Raw genomic sequence first — 27,169 nt, forward strand, 5'->3', positions numbered from 1 at the left:
CGCAAGTGTAAATGCCTCGTAAGCGCTAGAGTAAAATTTCTTTAATTTTTGATAAAAAACTTGTTCCACTTCCTGATTTGTTTGTATATCTATAATTTCTATAACACGTTGCTTTGCTCATTGAATGTATTCCACAAAACTATCGACAGTATAAAAAATGTAATCATTAAAACAAGAATATACCTACTTATCGTGTGAAAAATGCGAAGTCTACAAGAAATAGTAACCGGACACCGATAAAAAAAACACAGTGTACATTCAGGTAACCGATCAGATTTATTTGTGTTCTATTTGTGGTCAGTTAGTCCACCAAGATTTATATTTGCTTTGTAAGGTTGATGGTTAAGGTAGGACTCGAGAGATTATGCCATTGACATAAACAGTCTGGACGGAGCATAACATCACGTATAGGAATTAATAATGACTAGAAATGTAAATGAATAAGATTGACAATACCAAGGAAGAGATTTCGAAATGCCGTAACGATGTTACGGAAAACAAAATGTCAACTTATTTGTCGGTCTAACCTCATTTTCTACATATAGACATAGGGGACATTCTTCAATTCCAAAAACTATCTCAACTTTTTTATTTTTTGGAGAATAGTTTATTGCGATTTTTAATTCGAATTTAAATATATTCTTATATTTTTTGGTAAAGAAATTTAAACGTAGAACTTATTGACTTATCCACCAAAAATTCGCCACTACCTACCTATTTACTAATTAGACATCATTTTGTTTATATGTATCAGATTATAATGTTTCAAAAGTCACATTTCCATATATAATGTGTAGAGCTTTCAACTTTTTTGTCTAATTCTATATAATGTATCAATTTACTATTTTAATAGTTTGCCCCTGGTATATCGGCAGCATATTTATAGCATTCGTATGATGAATAGCATAGTTATTAAATTAAATATTTTGTTTGTCTAAGACCCTTTATTTTTTATTTTATAATGATTATTGATATCAATATTTGCTAACATATGGAATTTATTGCAATACACTTAAAAAAATAATATTTTACGAATCTAAACAAAAAAAAAACTAAACTCGTTTTAAACTTCAATTGAACTAATTGAGAGCTCTATCAAATTCACTAAACAATCTATTGATTTAATAAATATTATATAAATATCAATATTTAGTAAATATAGTATAAATATTACATTACCAGAATTTGGGCTGTAATAAGATGATGGTAAAGAATTGTCAAAGAAAATAGTAGAAGATCTGACATTTGACAACTTACAGATAGATTCACATTTTGGCGGTGTTTTTATTTTTGTTGATGGTTCTTCTAACATATAATTTAATTATTAAAAAAAAACGATGGATAGTTCGATTGAAGAAAAACATTTTGAAACGTTAGATGAGTACATAAAAGATGATGACAAAATCGTAAGATATAAATCGATCTTAATATTCTTGAATATTAATAATATCTTCTGCAGGTTACCATTCCTTCCTTATCCAGAATTTTAAATATTCCTATAGTCGATTCACAACATATACTGTCAGAATATGTGAAAAAACGAAATATTAAATCCGACGAACTCTCTCTCACATATGTTTTAACAGGAACAATTAAAGAAAACGGAAAGGCAGTGATTATAGTTGAGGAATCTAATTTAGCAGCAAAAAGGACCTCGTTCGATAAGGTTGAAAGTGAAGTGCTATTTAGTGTACAAAAATGCAAAAAAATTGATTTTAATGTATTGTCGTTGGTTGATGATGTGACTGTAGCCAAAAGAGAACCATTGTAAGTTTATATTGATATCCGTAAGAATATATTTTATTCTTAACGACTCATTTCTAGGCTTGGTTCTATTGTAAGTAAAAACTGTATAAAACGTGCTCTCAAGATAAAAAAACTACCGCCTCCTCAACCAACTACAGTCAAGGGAAAATCTTCACATTTCTTATCTAAAAGTTCTCCAGTGAAACCAGAGAAATCTGCAGTAAAATCTGAAGATAAGGTAAAGACATTTATATTTTTAATCACTACTATTCTGCCAATCTAATTATGGATCAGCTTCATCCAGTATTCTTCCCTTTTTCCTCATAATTGAATCATAGTAGCTGTGATTGGATTTTCTCCACCTGGTACTATTCTGCCAATCTAATTATGAATCAGCTCATCCAGTGTTCTCCCTTTGGTGAATTTATTTCCAGAGACTTATATAGACAGCAATATTTGATTTTCTTCTCTACTGTCTATTGTAAGATCCTAATATGCTTGTAATCCTCATAGAAACTCATTTCCAAACCAAATCTTACTCATACTTGAATCATAGTGGCTAGGCTTATATTTCCTCCACCTGGAACTGGTATTTATTACTATTCTGCCAAACTAATTATGAGCTAGTTCATCTAGTATTCTTCCTTTGATTTGAGATTTTATGTCCAGATACTTGTATAGTATGTTTAATTTTCTGCCCCACTGTCCATTGTTAGTTCCCAATATTCATGTACTCCTTTGAGGCTCATTTTAAAACCACATCTTTCTTATACTTGAATAAAATTGCAATTAGTGGTTTGGGTTTTCTTCACCTGGAACTGAGTTTTTTAGTTCCCTTTTAGACTATGTTTTATTAAAATCACTTTTATGTGATTGAAAAACTCGTTTTATGATTAACAATAACCAATTTTAAATTCACCAAATTATTTCAGTCCAAAGGAAATGGTATTTTAAATATGTTTGATAAAGCAGCTCCACCAGCGGGTAAATCTACATCAGAGAAAAAGCCCCTGATTGAATCTACAAAAAATAAACAAAAAAATGGTATATCTGCCTTTTTTTCTAAAAGTACGTCAACTAGCAATATAAGTATAAAAAGCGAGACCAGCATTAAGACAGAAAACTCCACAAGTAATGATGACCAACCTCATGGATTAGAAGAATTAATGGAAGTTGATTTTAAAGAACTTGATGAAGAAGAGAATAAAATCAAAGCAAATGAGAAAGATGTGGAAATAGATAGTGCTATCATAGAAAATGATGTTAAAAAAGAAAAGAAGAAAGAATCAAAGAAACATGAAGTTAAAGAGAAGAAAACAAAAAATAAGAGGAGAAGAGATAACAGTGAAGAAAAAAATCTTAAAAAAAGAAAACGGATAATACAAAGAAATGATTCAGAAAGTGATGGTGATTATATAATTTCAGTAGATTGAATTTCCAGTGTTCTGATTGATTGATGTTTTCAGATATGTTTGAGAATGACGAGGAAGATGTAATTGAAAAATCTGATGATGAAATAGAAAGAGCTCCTTCACCAGTAAAACCTTTGGCGCCCAAAAACAAAATTAGAAAAGCAGTCGATAAAACATACATGGATGATGAAGGCTTCTTAGGTAAGTTAATTTTATGAAATTATTTTTTTTTTAATAAAAAATTAATTTTAAGTGACAAAAACTGAATATGTTTTCGAATCGGCTCCGGAGGATGACGACGAGGTTCCAATAAAAAAAGAAACGACTGCAAAACCAAAATTTGAGAAGAAAACAAGTGCTTCCTCGGAAACGGATGTTTCTCCTACTAAAAACTCCAAAGGCAAGAAAGGAAAGAAGAACAATTCGCAGAACCAACCAACATTAATGAATTTTTTCAAGAAAAAGTGAAAATTTAATGAAAGAGTTTGAAATATATATTAATACTTGTATAGAAGTTTTTTTAGATGCTGAAATTTTGGTAGGATCTTGTCAAAAGCACCAGTCAGAACTTCGACATTAGTAGAAAGCAACGCTTTGAGGGTAGGAGGTTCCATGGCACCTATTTGCTCAGAGACCTTAGGGGAAAAAAAGATTTTGTCACAGTGCAGGCTCTTGGAATTTTCTTCAGCATGATTGCTTTTACATCAATGTTCAACAGATCCTTGAAGGGAATTCCACAGCTTAGGTTTAATGTAAATGGTTGCCAATAATTTACCATGTTTTAAAAAAATTTATAAAAAAATCTAATGGCATTTCGTCCGGCCGAATGACATAAGAATAGTTTAATTTTATAAAAAAGCTATAATTAATCACATAGTCATGTAGATTAGCCCTTTTCCTTCCTACTCCAATATAAGTTTTATATTTTTCCTTAACAAAGAAAGTAAATCATACAATTTGATAATTTATTCAAAAACGACTTAACAATATAGATAAATTACTTAAAATCCACACCTTCATATAATCTTGGCGAAACAGGAGTACCTAAATGTTCAACTATTTCAACTGTGGGCTGTTCATCACCTTCGGCTATTTTATACTTTTCCATTAAACTTGTTTGGTTATAGAATATATTCAATTTAAGATCGGACACATCTTCACCTTTAGATTTTCCAATTCTTATCAAAATATCTTTTAATAATGGCGGAAAGTTCATAGTTTTTGGTAAAATTTTTTTGTATTCATAAATAGTTGAATTGCGGTATTCCTGTTCTTCAGCTTTCGGTATTAACCGGTAATCTGTTTTGTAACTAATACCTTCAATTAGAATAGGTTCTGGAAAAGTTCTACCTCTAAACGTGTTTTCTACCCACACTTTCACTTTTCTCATATTCTAAAAGAAAACTATATTAAACTATTTTATAAGCTGTACTACGTCACTTACATCCATGGATGGATTTTCGGGGTTAGGTAAAGTCTCTACTTTTAGAATTTTCATGTATGATTTTTCTGGATACTTTTCCAAGTTGCTTCGAACCACTATACGACCGACTCCAAAATTCTTTAAATTTCCTACTATCTCCCATAATGATTTTCCTTTGAAATATGTTGTCCTACCTATATATTTGTATGGCATTATTGAATATTTATTTAACAATTCTCAAAGGTTATGATAATTCTTCTTATTTCCTTTGACTAGCCACATTACTCTAAGATCTAGAACAAAAATAAAAGAGAAGAAATTATCGTCTTCTTTCAAAATGACTCTGTCCCATATCATAGAAAACGCAGTTAGGATAAGTTTGACAGTAATGCTAGATGGGTATGGATATGATCGTTGGAGGAAGAAGGAAGTGAACAAGGTGATTTAATTTGAGAATTGACTAGCGGCTAGATAAGAGGTGGGTTAAGCGAGAATATTTGTTTGGAGATAATTTATTTAAGAAAATTTAATTTAAAATTCAAATTTTAATGAAAATTACGTTCTTGGTTAAAAATAGCTGAATTGTGATATTTTCGTTCGTAGCCATTAATCGAGAATTGATTTTTAAATTTTATTTTTATCAATTTTGTAATTTTCTAAATACCACCCTTGTTCTAAATAGTATTTATAACTACAGTGAAACCCAGTGGTTCCCGATATTTAGTGGATCTATTTTAGCACCGGTTATTCTAGCAAGTTTTAGAAATCCATTAGGAAAATGACCACGCCAGTGAAAAAAGTACCTATTCATCTACAAGTAAGTAAATATTTAACAATACCACTCCTACTTATCAATATAATAGTAAATTCACGCAATTGTTCACATATAAAGCATTTTATGCCATTAATCAATACATTCTTGGAACTGTCCCAAATGCATAATTTTGCTTAGAATTTCTTACTGGGGTGTTGAACCCTACTAATAGATATTTAAAAATATAACCTGTACAATTTTGTGCTATATAAGCCGGCTGGTTTTATAGGAAAACAGATTACACAATCAATATTTATATATACTTAATTTTTATATGTTGATGTGTGATATTGTTAATGATTTGTCATCAATTTTTACTAATTAGAAACTTGGAAGGTTTATAGTATGATGTATAAATTATAGATTTATCTAAAAATAGCATCTTTGTGGGATATTTTTTCGCAATTTCAAGATACATAAAGTTTATATCATTGGATAATAAAAGAAATTATTAATTTATTAGTTTTGTATAGAGATATTTGTCAGTTTTTATGGTAAATAGGGAATTATAATTGTAATTTCTATTTGTTGTATTTTTTTTCATTTTTTTATTTTAGCTGCAATTTTGGAAAAAGCAATTCATCTAGCTAAAATTTTTTATCAAATAAGTATTTGTTAAAAGAAAAAGTAGAATTATTCTGATATGTTTTTCTCGAAAATGTAGTGTCCCAATCCTTCCTACCTTGAGGTTGTTTGGGACAGTATTAGGGAAGGGGGGACACAATTGACTTAACAAAAATTTATATTTCTACATTGTTATTAAATGTAATGAAATTTGGCAATAATTTTGGTTACTTTGTTCTTTTTGTTTCCATTTTTGTGTTAAACTTTATTTGGCTTTTCAACAGCCTTTATCTTCTTTTCTTTTTACCTCCTTCCATTGACTTGACTTTCTTACACTGTCCGATACTTTCCATCAAGTCTTATTTCAAACATTTGTCCTTATTAAATTGTGAACTTGAAAAAATGAAACACTATTCTGGAAAATCCAGACTTTTCAGGTTAAATTCACTGGATACACAATCATAACCTTACCCGAACTCCAACTGAATCTTATCAAACCTCATATACAATGAAATTGAGGTTAGGTTATCGTTTTGGAGGAAAACCAATTTCTTGCATCCATTCTTGCAAAATCAAATCATGAAATTTATTTATAATCTTAATTGAAATTGAGTTTGTTGATAACGAAATATAAGGTTAAATTTCTCCAATATTTTACTTCTTACACCTTTTTGATGTTTTTTTGATAAATTATCTCAATTTGAAGTCTGTTTTGATATATATACCTGTTAAAAAACAAACAATGCCTTCGGATAAATGTGATAAAATTTATTTTAGTAAGATATAAAGGTGAGTTTTTCTACAACAAAGTTTCAAAGTCATAGATATTAATTAATTCATAGAGTTTTTAATTTTTCTATGTTTAAGACAGTTTCAAAATTTTGATAAAAGACGGTAGCTACGCCGTTTACATTAATGCTAGAGTCTAAAACACTTAATCTTCATACAAACATCAGTAACATTTGCATATCTGGGGGATAGACATATATAAACAACATACATATTTAGTTTGAAATGTATATTTAACTTTGAAAAGACAATTAAATTTTTGATGCCTTTTCGAATCTTTGTTTCATCATGTCATATGCTGAAATCAAATCTGAAATCTTTAGATTTTTCTTTTATTGATTAATATTTAGAAAAAAAATTCAATTTATACAATTACTTTGAACTAGAAGGTGATTATAAGTAGCTAATAGTTGTCTAATAACTGAAACTATACACACTGTATGTTGTAAAAAAAATTCTGTAGTGGTTAGCAGCATACTGAGAAAATTGAAAACAAAAATGATAATATTTAAAGAAAATGTCAACCATTCCCTTGCGTTATTTCTGTTAATTAAAAATATATAAGAAAAAGCAATTTGTTAAGTGAACCTTTCATAAATAATTGTTTCCTGTCTGTTAACTACCCGCATTAATTTTGAATATATTAATGCTGTTTTGTATTAATAAAGGAAGTAGTTATATCTAGTATGGTCCTAAAATATTTGCCTACATCTTACACTAGATATCATTGAATACTTAATTAGATTCGTACGTGCCTAAATACCGTTAGAAAAGTATTCCTTCCAGTTTTTAATGATATCAATCTTTTTCACACTATTTACCATACAAACTAATTTCCATAAATAATTATCTCTCGAATAGAAATAAACTTCAATATAATTTTAGAAATCTTGCCAAAAATAATCAAATTTTGATCAGTGATGATAGATAAATAGAATTACGTATAAGCACAATCTTTTAAACAAGCAGGTTTTTTTAAAACCAATTTTTTTTATTAATATCTACCTATATTATGTAAAAAAATCTTGTAAAACGAATAAATGGTAAATTTCAATCTGTAAACTACTAATTTATCAAGAATTTAACTGTTACTTGTATATTCGTAAATATATAACAACCTAACCTAACAATATCCTCAATCGCGGGATACGAGTTGTTCCTATAGAACGCGGGAATATTCAAAATCAAAGATACACTTGATTCATAAGAAACTTTCTAGTATAATTATATTATTAAAAAAAATATGGGGTCAAAAGTAAAATAAATATGTTAAAAGATGGATATACTTTATGGTTTTATCGTTCAATAATACAAATTCGATTTGTGATTGAGAAAATTAAAATTACGAACCTAATAGCGCCATCTCGTATACAACTACAGAACTTACTGAACATCTGGTCAGTATAAATTTCTAATAAAAACTTTTATTATTCTGCAAACATATTTTTCGCCGCTAGTCATTTTAAAACAAAGAAATGTGTATGTCGAGTCTCAGGCTACGCTTTTATTATCAATTTTGTTTAAAATGTTTGCTTAACATGCATCACAGAAAATTTATTGGCGGTAATCCCTTTGAGTTCCTTACGTTGCTTGTCAAACTAAATGAACATATGGAATATCATCTATTAAAGATAGTTTCACAAGTGTTTTTAGATATAAAATGGATAAAATACAATTTATTGTTCGATTTAATAAAGTCTTAACCATAATTGAATGGTACATCTAAAGAAGTAAAGAAGAACGACTACACATGCTTTTGATAAAGGCACTTTGCATTGCATCATGTCAAGCGGTCTTAATGAATATTTTTAATTTAATTTTTATCAGAGTTATTAAGAACCGCCTACATTTAAAGCTCCCCTTTTTAATATCCTCGTTTTTCATGGATAATTTATTGATATAATTATTTAATTCACTTGAATGTACCCTTAGTTTGACTTAACTCTTATAAATTTTTGTCTAAACTTTAGACACCGTTGACAAAATAATTGATTCAAGACATATTTTAATGACAATGGTAGAAACAATATCGTTGTGGATACGTTTAAAAATGCTTATAAAGCATATTTTCAATACAATATGTGGCTGCAATAGAGTAGCCGGCAACATTGTCAACGTATATGGTAGGGCGGATGTTAATTTAACTGTTGCAGACAGGTGGCAGGACGATCGTTCGTTGACGGAAAGTGTAGTGCAATTTTACATTGTTTTGGTTATTAGCTGTTTTTTGAAAAATTTTCAGAAATAAAATGACTACTACTTGATTTAAACAGATAATTGTTTACTATATTAATGAAATACATTCACGCCCTGATAAAGATAGAATTGTTAAAAAAAGTTGGACATTTATAGCTGATAAATTTGATATATTAAATGATAGGATTACAAAAAAATCAAAAAAAAAACAAATATAAAGTGGTAGACATCTTTCTAACCTTGAAGTTTCACGTCTGTTGAAGTAATGTGGAATATTAGCCATATGCTACATTAAAAATTGACGTCCATTGTATCCAAATATTGCACTTAAAATATTACACGTTTTAAACCACTTATAATTGATAAAAAGTTAATAGTCGGGGAGCTAACACAATTTTTATTTTATTGTGATGTATTTAAATATATCCAAATGAAAAATATTTTAATTTTGTATAAATTAAATTTATTTTGTTCCGCATGTTATGTTTTAGAAACAAAATTTAAATATCAAAGCTCTCAATCTAATTTATTTGATATGTACGTAACACGCATTTGTTTATAACGCATTTCCGGTCCTTTCATCTGAATAAAAAAACCGAAATGTTCTAAACGGATATTATTTTACCTTTCCAAAGTCTATTTGAGTCAAATTTTATTATGCTGTTTTTATACAGGGTCTTTCATAAATTTTTACACTTTTGTAATCGTCTAGCGTAGGAAATACGCGAGGGGAGGGGTTGGGACTGCTCTTGCGCGATTCCTCGCTTCTTGAAATGGATGCGTTGGCGGCACTCCGAATAAATTTGAATCGGTTATTGAATAAAACCGAAACTTCCCTTGGCTATTATCTAAAGTTTCAAATTTATATTGTGTGTAATATATACAATGTGAATAGATTTGAAATATGAAATGAAAAATGAAAAATGAAATAAAATTATTTTATACTAAATAATATTCGTGATATATGATACGAGGTGCATTCAAAAAATATGGTTTTTTCTCAATCCATGGAAAAAAAATTTCTTTCATACTGTCTGTATAATAGAGAGATTTGAAAAATCGGTCAATCGTTTCCGACTTCATTACGAGTTTTTGGTCGTTAAATCTCGTATTTTTTGATCACATCTCGTAAAACTATTCACCAAAAAGTTAATTGGAATTGCCAAAATGGTTGTTTCATTTGTTAGAGTTCCCAAAATCGATTGCTCATTAAAAACGGAACCATCGTCAACGAAGACGAAACCACCGATGAAGATATCTACATAGAAGACGGTATCATCAAACAAATGGGCACGAATCTTATAATACCCGGAGGAACGAGAGTTATTGATGCTAGAGGAAGGTACATCTTACCAGGAGGTATTGACCCTCACACCCATTTCGATTTCGAATTTATGGGTACCAAGACTGCGGATTCTTTTTACAGCGGGACCAAGGCAGCTGTCGCTGGAGGAACCACGATGATAAGTGAGTAAATGTTGCAGATTATGTGTTCTAAAGCTCGGTTGCCAATTTGTTTTCAATTTCAGTCGATTTCGTATTTCCGAAAAAAGGAGAATCTCTACTGGACGCTTTTTACGAATACCGTCAAAAAGCCGACGGTAAAGTTTGTTGCGATTATTCCCTTCACGTCGTCCTACCTCATTGGTCCACACAAATCAAACGCGATATGGAAATCCTAACCAAAGAACATGGTATCAATTCTTTTAAAATGTTCATGGCGTACGATTTTATGTTGAACGATGCGGAATTGTACAGCGCATTCGAACAATGTCAAAATTTGGGCGCCGTTGCTCAGGTACACGCCGAAAACGGTTCCATTATTGCCAAGAACGCCGAAAGGTTGGTAGCTCAAGGTATAGTCGGACCTGAAGGACACGAATTATCGCGACCGGAGGAAGTTGAAGCTGAAGCTGTTAATAGGGCTTGTGTTATAGCCAAACAGGTATGTTTGGTGAAATTTTTTTTGGCTTGTTTTCTTTTTGTTTGGTGATCGGGTGATGATTTAGCGAGTGATTTTTTTTTCGAAATTAAGAGTGAAAACATGATGATATTATTAGGAATTTGTGGTTTTGTGTTACGTCTTTTTAGCTTTTTTTTACAGCGAAATGTACATGTAGATCAGGCAGCGTTGCCAATATCTTCAAATTTGAAAATAAGGTCTAGTCACATTTTCCAACAGCTTCAATAGTACTTGTTGGTCGATTTAATTCAGATTCTTCCACAAGTTTAATTCAGCTTTTCCAACGTCTCATTCATAATATTTTTTATTTATCTCGTATAAGTTCTTGTGTTAATTACTTAACATCTTTTGTAAAAGTGGCAACAGCGCTTGAGATACAAGTTTTAGTTTACACAAATGGTCAACGAACTGGGATGTCGTGAACGGACTTTTATGTTTTGTATTAAAAAATGAAGTATTATAGTCCACTGAAGTGTATTAGTTTCTTCTTAACAATCAAAGTGTATTCCTACATAATTTCATTAGATTGTGTTTGTTTTTGTGATACAAAAATTCTATTGAAAAGGTGCATCAATTGAAAAGTGAGGTTAAAGATGATAAATTAAGGCGGGAAATCATTTTAACCGTTAGCAGAGTCGACAAGAAAGACAAGGTGAGGTGTTGTTTCCACCAAAAGTGAGTCCGTTCTATATTCTCCAGTCTGTTATTTCATTTAAAAATAATTATCAATATTGGTACTTAATTTCGATAATTAAAAATTATCGATGTATAAAATTTATGCATTTCTAAAAAGTTTAGAAAATTTTGAGTCAATATTTTGGCAAACATTTTCAATAGTATTGATAATTAAATGTATGTAAACTTTCTACCAAATCGTATAGAGTCGATTGAAGGGTGTCAATGTGTAAGGGAACAAAATTCCTAATCAAAATATCCTAAGAAAATCAATTGAAATGACCAATCATAGAAAAGAAAAATGAATTATTTCAAAGATGTTCCGTTGAAGTAGTTGAAATTTTTGTAGAACCAATTCCGTATTCCCTTATTCATTGTCGCATTATTTAAGGCCTTTTCAACTGAAACGTTTTTCTGGATAAATCAGTACACTATTCATCAAATTTTGCTCGACTAATTTTTGTGTAGATAGTTTCAAAAAGTGCGATCGACTGGAGGGCAAAATTTTTGCACAAAAGAATTCATCGAGAAAAGTTTTCTATACATACAAAAAATTACAAAAAAATTAGTTAGTGTAATCTAATTATCATATACTTAATTATCGACGTGAATTATAAAAATTGATAAAACTATAAGGATTAAGCGATATTTTAAACAAGATTGCTGCTTTATAGTTGAAATTTTTCTCTTTGTAGCCACTTGACTTTGTTATTCTAATTAATATTTTATACGTAATGTTGTAATTTCATAATTACTGTATTTTTATCATCTTACCACAAAAATTTGTTTTCTTGGCGTATTCTTTTGTACTTGATATGAAATAACTCAATTTCGTATTGCGTCATCCAACAAACAGTCATAAAAAATCCTGTTATTTCATAATTAGTGTACTTTTATCATCTTAGCTTGTTTTCTCAGTGTATTATTTTGTACTTTATGTCAAATAACTCAATTTCAAAACCATTTAATCGACTGATCTTGGAAGAAGTATACACAAAATACTCTTTCATAGTATATTTTTCTCATCGTACCTATATGAGCTTGTTTTCTCAGTGTAATCTTTTGTACTTCACATCATTTAACTCTTTTCCGTTTTTTTTGCTATTTTAATTTGATATCGAATATAAATTGTGACTCAGCATGTTTTCACTCTCGACGTTTGAATTATATTATTATGTATTATTTTTATTTCTAAAATTCGATTTGAATAATTTTCAATGGTGAATTAAAAAAAAAACGTTACTATTGTTTATTTTGTATCAATTTGTTTCGTTCTGTTACTTATTGATTTGAACACAGCGTTAATTTAATAACAATTAAAAGGTCAAATGCATTAAAAATTATGATCCACTTAACCTCCAAAACTTTTCTATTTTTGAAGTTATATAATAGATTATACATTCATTCAATGTTGCCAAATATATATTTATATCTGGGAAAACTTTGTTATTTGTTTATATGCACTTTAATTGCCCTTAATTTTGTTGTACATTTAAAAACGATCTTATCGTAAACATTTATAATATTATATTTACAGCTTAACAAAGATAAAAAGAAGGTAGATATATCTTAATCCTCAAAAATGTGAATACCAGCTTATAATCCACTAGATTTAAATATTATGCTTTTTTCTTGCACATACGCTTCGCTCATTATTTAACTAAACATATTTCCATATTAATTCCCTCAATTATTTGACTCACTTTATTAAATGATAGATTAAATTCATTAAATACTGTAAATTCATGACATAATTACTAACTTTGAAATACGAAAGTTAAATTAATGAAATGACGAAATAAACACGGCAACACCGCAAACATCAGGTGTTCGATATGGCGCGATCCGAGAAGGGAATACAAACAGTTAGTGGTCGTTAAAAAGTTCAAGTTCACTCTATTCTACTGTTAATTGATAATAATATAAATTAAATTTCCGTTTATTAACACATCCAATTAAATTCTTATCAAAGTCGAAAGTTAAGTAAAAAGTGTTTGTCTTTTCGTTGAGATTTACCTCTATCGGCCATTTGCAATGCAATATTTTTCTTATACTACTATCGTTTAGCATTATATATATTTTTAAAAAGTAATTTAACCTCTCTTTTCATAATATTTGATAAGAAGCCATAGTTTTTTATGTTTTTTTTATTTTCATTATGATTTGGTCGTTTTTATTTGTACTTATAATATTTCTTTAAAATTATTTTTTGTTTTTTTTTTGTATTTTTCTTCGAAATAGGTAAACTGTCCTTTGTACGTAGTGCATGTTATGAGTAAATCGGCTACTAGAGCCTTAGATTTTCATAGAATGTGTGGTGCCCGAGTGTATGGTGAAACCTTAGTCGCTGCTTTAGGTACCGACGGTACCAATTACAAACATGAATGTTTCCATCACTCGGCTGGCCACGTACTTAGTCCTCCTCTCAGATCAGACCCCAGCACGCCTATGGCATTAATGAATTATTTAGCACAGTAAGTTTTCTTCTTCTTTTTTTTGTATTTATGTTTATGTTTTTGGTGGTATACATAATAAATGAACTGTTGTTAAAAGAATTATTTTAGAATTTTTACTGAAATTCATCCGTAGATTTGAAACTCGATATTTTTGTACTATCTTTGGGTATTAAAAAGAATTAATAATTTTTTTACATATTTTTCAAGGCGATATGTCTTGATTTTTTTGGAAAAAAATTTTCTTTAAAAAGAAATTTTAAATCTAGAAAAATCATCACGAAAAAGAATGAATAAATTCATAACGTTTACAGAAGATACAATATAGGTTTTATTTTCAAATTTTTACTGTTGAAAACACTCTGTATATTTGTGTACTAATACAAATATAACATTGAGGTCGATGTTTTTTCTCACAACCAAAAAAATTTCTCCTTCTTATCCATCTGCTAGAAATATTTCGCAATAATAACACTATTAGTCCAGTGAACAACTGTTTAGGCGTATTTTCAATAAAAGACGATTTAAAAAAAAATCTTTCTACTTTAGCCCTATTATTTGTATTCAATTAAAGTGATTTGCAAATTTATCCATTTTATTTCGATTAGTATGGCAATATCAAGGGTAGAAATGACACTTTTTTCATGAAATGAAGAGATTCTATCTTATTTTCGTCATAACTTCCCTATTTGATTTATTAAAAAGTCTTATAAAGTCTCATTTGAATGGTTTTTCAAAGTTCTTTAAAAACAATTCTATACATTTTCTTTGTAAAAGTGACCGTTTCTCACTTATTAAATTTTTCAATTTTTTGGGTTCATCAAATTAGTTCTACCTTAATCATAACTTAATTTGTATTAGGTCTTTAACAAAAAGCTACATTTAATCTCTTTACAATTTTTTGATAGATTCAAGTTCTTGAGTCATTTGTGAAAAATCGATTTAAAATATTTTTTTTTTGTAATAAAAATTTCAATAAAGTCAAAAACATTGATTCTTCTGAAGAACTAAATAGAGTAATTTGTGTTTCGAATACATTTTTCTATCGATTTCTACGGTTAGTTTCAACAAACAATACCACCCACCAGTTGGGGTGGTATTCACCCTTAGAGTGAAAGCACATATAGGCATAGGGTAGACTTTGCTTTTTAAAGTATTTACTGTGTACAGTTCAAATTTCAAGCAAATCGATTCGTTTTGATGGAAATCTGTGGTAAAAACAATTGTTCACTGGACTATAAATCAATTCCTGTTCAATTGAAATGATTATTCTCTAAAAATGTCTAAAAATCACGTAACCAAATTCATTGCTAATTATTTTATCTACTAGTCAGCTGCAAGTAGAAAAAGGCCTTGATCCTGACCTTGAACTTATTTATATCCATTTTACTTCTTGAGATAATTTCACATTAAACTTTTGGCGCTGTAGCAATCGGGTTTTATGCTTAATCTGTTATCAACCTTAAATACATATATAAAAAAGTTGCAATCTCCAAAATATTGTAGTCGACTTTAAATAATATGATACGAGGGGACTACCGAAAGTATATAAGCATTACCTATGTAAATGTTCCAAAGAGAAATTTAGAATGAATAACCTTTGAATATAATTAGATTTTCCATTATTAACTCCTCAAATCTCTCCAATTATATAGTTTATACCTAGAATTATCTTAAATTAGCAAATTATTTGCTACGAATTGAAATAATTGTGTCTTCTGTTGAATTACTGGACTATCGAATCTATTTTCTGTTTGTGCATGAGCTTTTGTGTGTAAATATATATTTTCTTTCAAATGTTGCATGCTTGATTCAAATACATTTCTTTTTATGCAGTTGTTGATTAAAATAAAATAGAATTGCATAGAAGGAAGATTAAATATTGCAGGGTTTGCATGATACAGTTTTCTCAAATATGCACGCCATCATTTTCCATTGATAATTTCTTACAGAGGCTATTCACGAATTAAATTAGTCGAAATTCTAATACGTGGAATTTTAGTAAACAGGGGAGTCCGTCTGCTGGGGTGTAGTCTATTCACCTGGGGTTTTTATATAAATATAATTAATTCAAGAATCAGCCTTGGTGTGTAAATAATTATGAGGATCATTGCAAACGCAGGTCAACAATGCAGAGGTAGCCTATACATTACATTAATTAGGGGTTTGAAATACTTGATTTACTAATTTCAAGAAAAGAGGACTATTTCCAATGAATATTAAGGGTCGGACCCGATGATTTGATGTCATCACAGAATGGTAAAAAAGAAGAAGGAAATATAAATCAAAATACAGTAACAAGGAAACGTAGGCTGAAAACACCATTACTACTTACGGGAAAAAGAAGATGGGAGTGTGTGGACCTGAAATAAAATACTGGAAAGCTTGGAAAAACCGTTAGCTATTTTATGGTAATTCACGCTGTTGCGAAAAGCGACCAGATCAATATAAATACAGCAAACAGAATAATAATCATGTCAGATAGCCAAACATCCATTAAAACGTTAAGATTTTCTGTATTATTGGATCCAAAATAATTTTGGAAAGCTTCCTTCTAGAAACCAGAACCTTTTTGTGCAATCAGTACCGATACAACATAGATTAAAACAAGTGAAGACACTACTTATGATTAGAAGAGGTCACAACAATGCATTAGCCAGAGCAAAAGTTTGAACAAAGGTTCTGATAGGACATGGTTACCTTAATAGAAACACAAACTTGTGGAAAAATATTCACCGCACTGGAAAAGGTACTTGGTGATTGCAGGATAGTAAAGAATTTCAGAGCTGGACATCTGGGAGTATACTGGACAGAACAGAAAGACTTACTTTAACTGAAACAAGCGGATGTTCTATAAACTGGTAGTTTCAGAGTAGAGGAAGGAACAGAAAAGATCTTTCAAGTCTTAGGGAATAGTCACCTCATGAAATACAACAGTTAATACAATATATTGGTAACACTGTTCCGTTTAATGAGGCAACTCTGTTTTAAAAGATTGATAATGTGTACATCAACTTCAGTTCATGATCTTCATAGACCTGAGACCAGCATATGACTAAATCATCCAAAGAAAACAACGTGTGGACGATATTAAACAAACTAGAAATACCAAAAAAACTATAGGAAGAAGAAGAGGAAGACCAAGACATGGAAGGAACAAATAGCAGTTATAGAAAAATAGAAGCAAAAACACAGACAATAAATCAAATGAAGATACTGACACATGATTGAAGAAGATGGAGAGGGGAAAAGGGAACATGAGAAGAAGAATAATCTAATTAATAAGAATCCCATATTAAGCAGCTTAATTCTTAAGTTCTTATTCTATTTTGGCCCAAACCCTTATAAGGTCGAGTCAGTTACCAAGTTACTGCTAAACGTTAGAACGAAACGATAACACGAAATAGTTCAAAGATATTTGAGGAGCAGAAGTAGTTTCAGGTACTGAGGAATGCACATCATCAACCGAGCCCGCTGAAAGAAATGAGAAATATCCACGCACCACTCTTCATCACTTTCATGAGACCCCTACAGTCGTTTGAAGACTAAAGGAGACTCCATGACCAAAGTGGTCACTTCTTGATGTTTATTTTACATTAATCTAATCATTGAGAATCCTACAGTTATACAACATATGTGGCTATTGAAAAAGTAGTCGTGTGGTTTACTAAGCCATTTTTATTGTGATTACCATTATCGAAAGTGCTATAAATTCTTTTTCTGACCGCTTCTGATTATACCGTTTCTACATTTGTAAATATTGTCCCTTTTAGAACGTTTTAAGATTGGGAAATAGAAAAAAATCATGTGGGACAAAGTCGGTCGAGTACCTACAGTGGATATTCCAAAGCAATAATTATGTATTTGGCAAGGAAAACTTTCACAGATAACATTTTGTTGTTGTACGTCTTCTTCAAACCGTTTGAACCAATATTACCATCCCAATACGAGTATTAAGTATTTTTTTCGTAAATCTAACCTCAAAAACTACGAAAAACATTCACAACATAGTTGTTGGTTTGTAAAATGATGAAACATTAATATAAGAGGATGATCCAAGAAGTAGCTGGCCTGAACTAGAGATGGCGATAGTTGCTTGGACGTTTACTCTGGGTGGGACTACTCCTTCGTTATCATTAGTAAAATATTTGGTAACAGAGTTTAAACGAGACGAAGACCAGCATCGCTGAGGTCGACCAAATTAGGTGATGATTCTGGATGACCGTCGACTGAAAGTGCGGAGCTAGCGGACAAAGTGCAACGCATATTAACTGAAAATTTGGACATGAGAAAGCTGTGTGCAAGATGTTTCCATCGAGTGTTTTCATAGAAATAAAGTCGAATTTTTGCGTGGGTCTATCCATGCACTAAAAAGAGAGAATCGGCTCCAAAGAGAGCAAAGACCGTCCCATCTACAAGCATGGTCGTGGCGTTGATTTTTTGGGATGCGATTTTCATTGATTGCTTCGAAAAAGAAAAAATTATAATTGGCGAGTATTATGCGAATTTATCGCAACGTTTGGACGATGAAGTCAAGCAAAAACTGCCGCATTTGGCTAAGAAGAAAGTGTTTCATCAAGACAATGCACCAGCTCACACTCTGGTTATTGTAATGGCCAAAATTAGTGAATTGAAGTTTGAATTGCTACCTCATGCACCCCATTCGCCAGATTTATCCCCCTCGGTTTATTTTCTGTTCCCAAACTTGAAAAAATGGCCTGGTGCTCAAAGATTTTCCAACAATGAAGAGTTAATGTCTGCAGTTAATGGCTATTTTGAAGAGCTTGACGATTCTTATTATAAAAAGGGTATCGAACAACGATGGGAAAAGAGTATGGAGTTGAAAGGAGATTATGTTGAAAAATGAATATATTTTTGACCAAAATTTTTTTGTTTCTTTTGTTGGGCCAGGTTCTTGAGGGACCTCGTAAATAACTGGTGGTGTATTAACTAACCTCTCATTATAATCTTAACGCATTTTACGTCATCATGTAGGTGAACGCTCCACTTTACCTGGCTCAAATAACAACGGACAAGTCCGCCGAAATTTTGAAAAATCACATATCCGAAGGCAATTTGAGAGCGTTCGGAGAAGTGGAGGTATCAGCTATTGGAGTTGACGCACCGATTAAATCTAACCCGAACTTCGTCACTTCGCCACCGATTCGGTCTAATTCGGATGTTTCCTATAAACTGATGAATTATTTGGCATCGTAAGTGTGTGTTTTTTAATTTAAACTCAAATATACTATATACGTTTTTATTGGGTTTTACGAGGTTTGGCTACGGCTAAATAACCAAACTGGTTTTATACATTTTGATATGGATATTAATTTATTATCACCTCCTTTATCCCTACAAGGTTCCATGCGAATTTTCCATTATTCGCAACAGTGCTGGAAGTCTTTTTCTGTCAGTATCTTCAGAACGCGCGCCGCTTTTTCTTCCCTAGTTTCCAAAGACTTACATATTGTTCCTTTTAATGCAGATTTGGCGTTATAAAAGTCGCACGGAGCGAGAACCAACGAATTAGGTGGATGGTCTAACACTCGGATGTTGTACTTTGCTAAAAAGCTCTTGGTGGATAGAGGCACCAGTTTTACACGTTTTCTATGACAAAAATTTGCCGCAGACATTCTTATAGATTCATCAATCGCATGAAAACTTAGCCTACGGTTAGATCGAACAAGATTACTGACTTCTTCGATATTTTCATCTGTTATTGGAAAGCGTCCCGAACGTGAATCATCTTCAACAACTTGGTCATCTGGAAAACAAAATTTGGGTCATTTTCTATCGTGTCAATACAAATATTTTTGCAAGCTTCTTGTTCTTCAAAAGTAATACCAAAGTCCAGCTATAAAGTCGTTTAAACTTGTGAGCAACTTTATAAATCGAGGGTCAAAAGTCAAAACAACCGATGTTTTGCACATTTTTTGCACATAACTCGTTTCCTATGGGTTTTACGCTATTTGTATCTATTATCAATGTTGTAGAGCATGAAATTCTCTACAACTTTTGTTTCAAAATTTTTTTCATATGGTGAATCGTTTCTGAGATAGAGGGCATAAAGCGCACGTTTAGAATCCCGTTTGAAATCAACTGGTAGTCCCGATCATAATAATCTCTTAAATTATTACTAAATATATAATTATGAATAATTTTCATGTTTTATCAACAATTCCTTATATTTAAAGATTTTTTGCTTAATTATTTATTTCCAATCAAGTATAAATTCATTTAATACCCTTACCGTGTGGTTTCAATATCGTAGAGAGAAAAATTTTAATCATATTACAATAAAAAATAATAGTATTATATATATTATAAAAAATATAATGTAATTGTTAATAAAAAATTAAAATTATTTACTTGAGAGATTATTTTGATCGGGACTACCAGTTGATTTCAAACGTGATTCTAAACGCGCGCGCTATGCCCTCTATCTCAGAAACGATTCACCGTATGAAAAAAATTTTAAAACTAAAGTTGTAGATAATTTCATGCTCTACAATATTGATAATAGATACAAATAACGTAAAATCCACAGGAAACGAGTTATTTGCAAAAAATCGGTGGTTTTGACTTTTGATCCCCGATTTTTAAAGTTGCTACACATCGAATTGTATGTTAATTTTGTAAGGAGTTTTAGGATGTCAAATGAACAAGTTTAAATGACTGGACTATGAGGATTTTAGACACCAGTGTCGCAAACATTAAAATTTTCATTCTTTGTCAATTTCTACAGATTCAGATCCTGTAAAGTCTGTTATATGCGACTTATCCTCTAGCTCTAAAGTACAACAATATAAACCACTTAGGCACTTCCTTTTCGTCTCTAACATCGCTGTTATCACCATTTGTTGATCATTTACTGACAATCCTATTGGATTTGAAGGTTAAGGTGAAGAAGTTAATAATCATTACAACATTTTCAATCGCCCAAAACATACTGCTATTAATGTTCACTGTTTTTTCTGTCTAAAATGTTGTCGCTAACCTGTTTTGTTATGTAACTAACAAATTTTTCAGTTCATAAATTCGAAAAAAAAAACAACTAAAACAATATTTTCTAACAACTTACACGAAATATATAAAGGAGCTCATAAAAATTAGTGTAAAATTCAAATTATAAATTTTTTAAACATGTAAGATTATTTTTTATTCAAAAATCACGATTTTTCGTCAATATAAGATAATATAAAGCTGTAATTATCATCCCTTAAACTACTTAAACACCCCAATTCTATAAATATCAGTAATAATGAAAAACTTCAACGGAATATTTGAGGTTTTTTTCTTCTAACTACTTCAGTTTGTCAAAAATAAGAAGAAGATACTTTTTGTCAAATTTTTCAGCCCCTACCCAAAAAATTATTCTAATAAACGGCAGTTTTCATCGTTCAGATCTCCTCATTGATTTGCTTATTTCATGCATCAATTATAATATTTGTCTGCCTTGTTTTCTTTTTTTCCCGAAGGATCAATTCCATTATTTTTTGGCAACCTCTCCTCCTACACAACCAAATCAACTATTGTTTCTCAATATGTCTTGTTTCTTCCAGGTTCATTTGCTTTTTTATTGTGTGGTTTCTGACCCCCATCTAACCAATCCATTTCTTTTATTTTCCTGAAAATAATTCGACTTTTACAACTGGTTTCCCTGATTTTTTTCAAACACTTCTGGCAAACAATTGCTGGCGTACCAATCAGATTAGACCGTTCTACGTGGCTCTAATGAAACAGATTTGACATATACACATCAGTGTTGCCACATCTCAAAACGTAGCAACCTCTCGTATTTGTAGTGAAATGTCCTATATATTAAAGTCTAAGTAACTTATATTAAAAATCACGAACTTTCCCTAGAATTGGACTATAAAACTAAATCGATCATTTGTGTAAGTCGTTGGAAAAGTTTAGTGTACAACTCGTACATAAATCGTGTATTTGATACAATGATAAACTACTATTTGAACGATGTGCAATTTCGTTTTATAGAGACGTCTTGCAATTAACCGGAAGCGACAACTGTACATTCAATAAATCTCAGAAAGAGATGGGCAGAGGTGATTTCAGAAAAATACCGAACGGCGTGAACGGTGTGGAAGATCGAATGTCCGTTATATGGGAAAAAGGTGTGAACACCGGTATTTTAACACCCTGTAGATTCGTAGCTGTAACAAGTTCAAACGCCGCGAAAATTTTCAATTTGTATCCTAGAAAAGGATGCATCGCGGTCGGATCGGATGCTGATATAGTCATTTGGAACGGCAACGCCACGCGCACAATTTCCGCTCAAACTCATCGCCAAGCCGTCGATTTTAATATATTTGAAGTGAGTATTAATTAATTACAAATAATTTATTTCGTTAATAATTTATTTTAAAGGGTATGACGTGCCATGGAGTTGCGGAATACGTTATAGTTAACGGTAGAGTTTGCTTGGACGATGGTCAATTACGGGTCGTCGAAGGGTACGGACGTTTCGTGGAAACTCCGGTTTTTCCTCCTTACGTTTACAATCCTCAAGAACTTGACAGTATCAAACCGATAAGGGAACATATTAATGATGTAGATTTAGCACCAAAATTAAATAAGGTAACGTTTTCATTTAAAAATTCTAGTTTTTTATCTTCACCAATGGATCCTGTAAGATCCTTAGTTCCTTAGTTAAAGATAGTTGTAGCAAATATGTTGCGGTTATGGTGCTAGGTGAGCCATTCAGCGGTTCTATCTTACTGGTAACTACCCTAGATAGTCAAGATCAAGATATAGAAAATATTTCACTACAGTTGAGCGCCTTGAAAAAATGAGAAATGTGGATGTGAATAGATGCTAATTTATTATTTAGAAAACCAGCTCTATGTCAACTGTTATCCGTGAAAAATCAGGGAACACGAAAAACGTTTTGATCTTGGGTGAGATCAGGCTTTGTCTGAGGTCAGCAGATGGAGAAGACAAAGAAAACTTTTCAATCTAAAGGAAAAAGCTATTGAAGAGGCTCAGTTATGGTTTGAGCCGATATATGTTGAGAGACACATAGTTCTATGACGGGATCAAGATATAAAACTACAATTTTAGATGGAGAATATCTAAGATAAATTTTCTTAGAACGGAAGATAATTGTATTTGTTTCTCTTTTCAAAAGTATAGTTCTTACCCGCAACCTCTTTTACCATGGGTACCCTTTGTTTCCAGTTTAACCCATCTCCAGTTCAGTCCCTTTTTCCCAGATTTTTTTCCCTTTCCTTCTATATATAAAAACATAATTCCACTTTTCTGTATGGTTTTAGATTTGAATTTTTTTCACTTCTCAACTGACTTATTAAATTTTTTTTGTACTTTTTCTAGATCAAATTAATAGATGATCCATGCCCTACACCAACTTTTCCAGACTCGTATGTATCTACTCCAACAATGAGAGGTATGCGACCAGAAGGTCAAAGAAACATACAAGAAAGTACATTTTCTCTTACCGGTAAGTTTATTTACCAAACATGGTAGAAAACAAGGAAAAAATAATCAAAACCTTTTCCTTATATCCTTATTGCATTAATAGGGGGCTGACATTGTCTTGGGACATTCCAGACCTATTTTGAATATTATATATACTTTTCAGTATTCAAATTACGTCTGGAAATTTCTAAAGAATGTTACTTGATACAAACTCCTAAACAAAATAAACGCACTAATATTTTTCTCGATATTTCTTATATATTGATAACTTACCGTACAACAAGTAGACCATGGACCTTATTGGACAGTGACAGGACAGTTTTTATTACATAAATGTTTGGAAGTTCATTTGGGAGTATATCAAGTAAAAAAATTAAACGCCAAAGAAATTTGTCAATGGGGAAAGCAGTGTGAGCATCGACTCTCTTGAATGAATGGTATTCAATGCGATATGTTGCTGGTTTGTTAGGAAGACATCATTCCAGCATCAGTCGCATATTGAGGCGACATAATAAAACTGGTTGGTACCACCGAAGACCAGGACAAGGGCGAAAACGTTGCAATAACCAAATTGTTGTTCGTTTTCTGAGACAACGTGGGTTAAGCAACAGAAGACTAGCCAAAAAACCCTTGCTTACCAGAGAACACAAAGTTCAGAGATTAAATTTTGCAAGACTACATCAGAATTGGGAGTGGATTCAGTTCTCTGATGAAGCTAGGGAACCTTAAAGCTCCAGAAGGACGTGAACGTATCTGGCGAAGGCAAGGAGAGAGGTTTGCCACCTGTAATATCTCTCATAAAGTGCCTTGTAGTAGTGGCTCTAAAATTGTTAGGAGGAAGTTACTTCGATGCTCATACGGAATTCGTCCCTATATGTATGAGGTCTATGAATAAAATTACTTAGACAAACATTATTGTCGAACATGTAATAAAAACTCTTTTAAAATGGTTCCCTTGGATAAAAAAACAATTCAATTTTGTCTTTTGTTTAATAATATTCTGATTTTTTTTATAAATATAGAAGAACTAGATCCAGAAAGAAAGAGTTCTATACGAGTCAGAAATCCTCCTGGTGGAAAATCATCGAAATTCTGGTGAAAACCCAATAAAAGCTTGGCTTCTGCATCGGTTTTATTTGCAATAAGATACCAAAGCTTATTTTAATAGTTAATCGTTTCTTAACTGTTTGTTTAACTAATTTATTGAGTTATTGAATATTATTTATATACAAATATATATATAAAAAGTGAATCAAAACGTTATGTTATGGATATAATGTTTTAAGGAAAATTGTATAATTTGGTTTTATATTTATTATTCGGTTTAGTTTGTTAACCGTTCACATTATTTTACACCCATCTGCTAACAATATTGTAATTAACAATGACATCATAACAAATATAGTTTGATGAAAGAAATAAATAAAAATTTTAAAATGTTTAATTATTATGTAAGATTTTATATAGTACAAAATCAATATTCGAGCTAGTCTTTACCTAAATGTCGATACCTTCTAACATCTCGTTCATATCTTTATTTTTCACTTATCATTTTGTAATTGTCAGTTGCAATCGACACTTACTAGGTATTTGTTATTTTTTAATATTAAGTTTTTAAAAATTTGAGTCACTTAACTTTTTGGTATTTTGGTATATCATGAATGTAATGCGAGTATCTTGAATAAACGAACAAAAAAATTTCGTTATTTTATTTTTATATAACCTTTTATGCAATTAGAAAAATATTCTCTTTATACTCTAAGGTGGAAGGGGTGGTAAAGTTAGTTCAATTTTTTTCCGAATTTGAGAATTTGAAAAAACATATTGTTTACACGAAGAAAGCAAATCTTGATCGCCGATGCTAATCTTGTTGTAGACGCCGTAAGTTTTCAAAAGACTATGGAATTAAGCGTGTATAAAGAAATTGATAAAATATAGATGATGAAGATATTGGAATGGCTTGAAGTGATTAATTCAAAGTTAGGCAAGGCGCAAATTGGGACAAGTAAAGCACATGTGAGGTGACGCAACACACCACGTAGTTTACTAATCTACAAATCGAGGTCTAAAAGAACGATTTTGCAATCGATTTGAATGACAAATAGGTGAATCGATTCATAAAAAAATCAAGGTCTAAAAGATCAATTTTTAAATCGATTCGAATCGATTCATGATAATGACTATTCTTATAAATCAACTATTTGATTAATAAATTTGTATTGTAATAAATATAATCCTAAATCTGATTAAATCTTATTACTATTGCTAGTTTTCACTAAGTTATTTAGATGTAGAGCATAATGATTTAATTTAATTCAAAATTTTTAGGTGCTTCTCCACACGTGTATTGTTCCTTTTATTGGTATCAATAAATAACATTCACTCACCTTTAGTTTATATTCAATTCCACATATAGGATTTGTAAATATTTCGTCTCTCCTTTCACCAAACAACAAACAACACCACCAAAAAAACTGATCCACACAAACTTTCCAAGATACAGCAGACAAAAGAGCCAAAAAATTTCCTCTTTTGGCTCTCGTAACTTTCTCATATGTCATGTAAACCATCGATATTTACAAAATCATAAATTTGAAGTATTGTAATGAAATATAAGTGTTTTTGAATCACTGTTTATGGCAATAGTTCACATATACAATCACATTATTAGTCCATATTCTAAAATTTCCTTTCGACACAATTTATAATTTTCTATGATTCTAATCTAACCTAAATTCAACATATGTAAACCTTATTTATGTTTTTTTACAATAAACTTAACCTCTTTTGAATAAACTATTTTTTTATTATTTTCTTTCTTTCAAAACTGTCCGTTTGTGGACGGTAAATTATAATTCAAAATATGATCAGAATGGCGCTCCTGTCGGACGAAATATCATATGAACTTAGATATTTTAGATAGAGTGAAGTATGCAGTGTTAGAAAATTTTATTTTTCAAATGACTAGAGTCGTTAATTAAATATTGGTATACAAAATCTAAACTATTCACGTAATACAAAATAATTTTGTAAATATAACCTAGAAAAACTACTGTGAGATAACGCTGGATGTGAATTAATTATTGTGAATTTGTAAGAAAGAAAAGTTTCAATTATCACTTCTTTCTTTCTCTGTCCTTATTCTTAAATTTCTAGCGCTTTATTTAAAATTTACACTCATGCGATAATAGCGCTTCCCTAACGTAAAGAATTTGATGGACACTTTCTGTAGCACAGATATTGTTCTCCTTACCTCTACTCTCCATGGAGTACGTGTTAATGAACGATTCCGCTAGGGCTGTACAACAATCGCACAACGGTTTCGTCCGCTGAATGCGATCAATGCCTTATTCTATACAAATTCTGACAGCTGATTGAAAAGAGGAATGTGTGTTTATAGGTTATGTTAATTTACATTTGACTTTTATATTTAAAAAGTATCAGAAAATTATTATTAATATTTTTAATAGCCTCTATTTAAATAATTTTATAATGACATATCATTGATATCGAGAAATTAACTTTTATCAGTTATTTAAATAATAATATTATATGTACAGGTAAATATTTAATATTTATATTTTATCATAAAGTCCAAATTTTATACTGAAATTATTGATAGCTAATGTGAATATATCTCTACAAATACGCTAATTCATAGATTCCAATAACCTG

General features: G+C 30.8%; 4 protein-coding genes across 12 annotated transcripts; 2 read left to right on the forward strand and 2 right to left on the reverse strand.

Annotated features, from left to right (window-relative positions):
- The first annotated feature begins 1,259 nt into the window (after positions 1-1,259).
- On the forward strand, positions 1,260-3,672 carry LOC130903950 (DNA polymerase delta subunit 3). Its single transcript, XM_057816411.1, has 6 exons — positions 1,260-1,406; positions 1,460-1,767; positions 1,825-1,984; positions 2,679-3,153; positions 3,213-3,359; positions 3,412-3,672. Exons 1-6 carry the CDS (start codon positions 1,338-1,340, stop codon positions 3,624-3,626), a joined length of 1,374 nt encoding a protein of 457 aa, XP_057672394.1. The 5' UTR covers positions 1,260-1,337; the 3' UTR covers positions 3,627-3,672.
- Positions 3,673-4,109: 437 nt separating this feature from the next.
- Positions 4,110-4,874, reverse strand: LOC130903951 (uncharacterized). Its single transcript, XM_057816412.1, has 2 exons — positions 4,603-4,874; positions 4,110-4,551 (listed from the first exon to the last, which is right to left on the reverse strand). Exons 1-2 carry the CDS (start codon positions 4,792-4,794, stop codon positions 4,156-4,158), a joined length of 588 nt encoding a protein of 195 aa, XP_057672395.1. The 5' UTR covers positions 4,795-4,874; the 3' UTR covers positions 4,110-4,155.
- A 60-nt stretch (positions 4,875-4,934) lies between these two features.
- Positions 4,935-24,923, forward strand: LOC130903949 (dihydropyrimidinase). Of its 8 annotated transcripts, none has more exons than XM_057816402.1 (10): positions 4,935-5,059; positions 5,279-5,398; positions 10,132-10,411; positions 10,474-10,889; positions 13,120-13,140; positions 19,031-19,248; positions 22,037-22,373; positions 22,427-22,636; positions 23,390-23,516; positions 24,517-24,923. In XM_057816402.1, exons 2-10 carry the CDS (start codon positions 5,360-5,362, stop codon positions 24,591-24,593), a joined length of 1,725 nt encoding a protein of 574 aa, XP_057672385.1. In that variant the 5' UTR covers positions 4,935-5,059; positions 5,279-5,359; the 3' UTR covers positions 24,594-24,923. The 8 variants fall into 8 exon arrangements, with proteins under 8 accessions (XP_057672385.1, XP_057672388.1, XP_057672392.1 ...); XM_057816404.1 differs by having other exon boundaries at positions 4,953-5,059; positions 5,264-5,398; XM_057816405.1 differs by lacking the exons at positions 13,120-13,140; positions 19,031-19,248 and adding an exon at positions 13,824-14,056.
- Positions 19,284-26,829, reverse strand: LOC130903952 (uncharacterized). Of its 2 annotated transcripts, none has more exons than XR_009060794.1 (2): positions 25,882-26,303; positions 19,284-19,802 (listed from the first exon to the last, which is right to left on the reverse strand). XR_009060794.1 is itself a non-coding variant. In XM_057816413.1 (2 exons), exons 1-2 carry the CDS (start codon positions 26,758-26,760, stop codon positions 19,417-19,419), a joined length of 399 nt encoding a protein of 132 aa, XP_057672396.1. In that variant the 5' UTR covers positions 26,761-26,829; the 3' UTR covers positions 19,294-19,416. The 2 variants fall into 2 exon arrangements, 1 of the variants encoding a protein (XP_057672396.1); XM_057816413.1 differs by lacking the exon at positions 25,882-26,303 and adding an exon at positions 26,748-26,829 and having other exon boundaries at positions 19,294-19,802.
- Between the last annotated feature and the right edge of the window lie 340 nt (positions 26,830-27,169).

This window comes from Diorhabda carinulata, chromosome 2 (genome assembly GCF_026250575.1).
Source record: "Diorhabda carinulata isolate Delta chromosome 2, icDioCari1.1, whole genome shotgun sequence".
Taxonomy (NCBI): Eukaryota; Metazoa; Arthropoda; class Insecta; order Coleoptera; family Chrysomelidae; genus Diorhabda; species Diorhabda carinulata.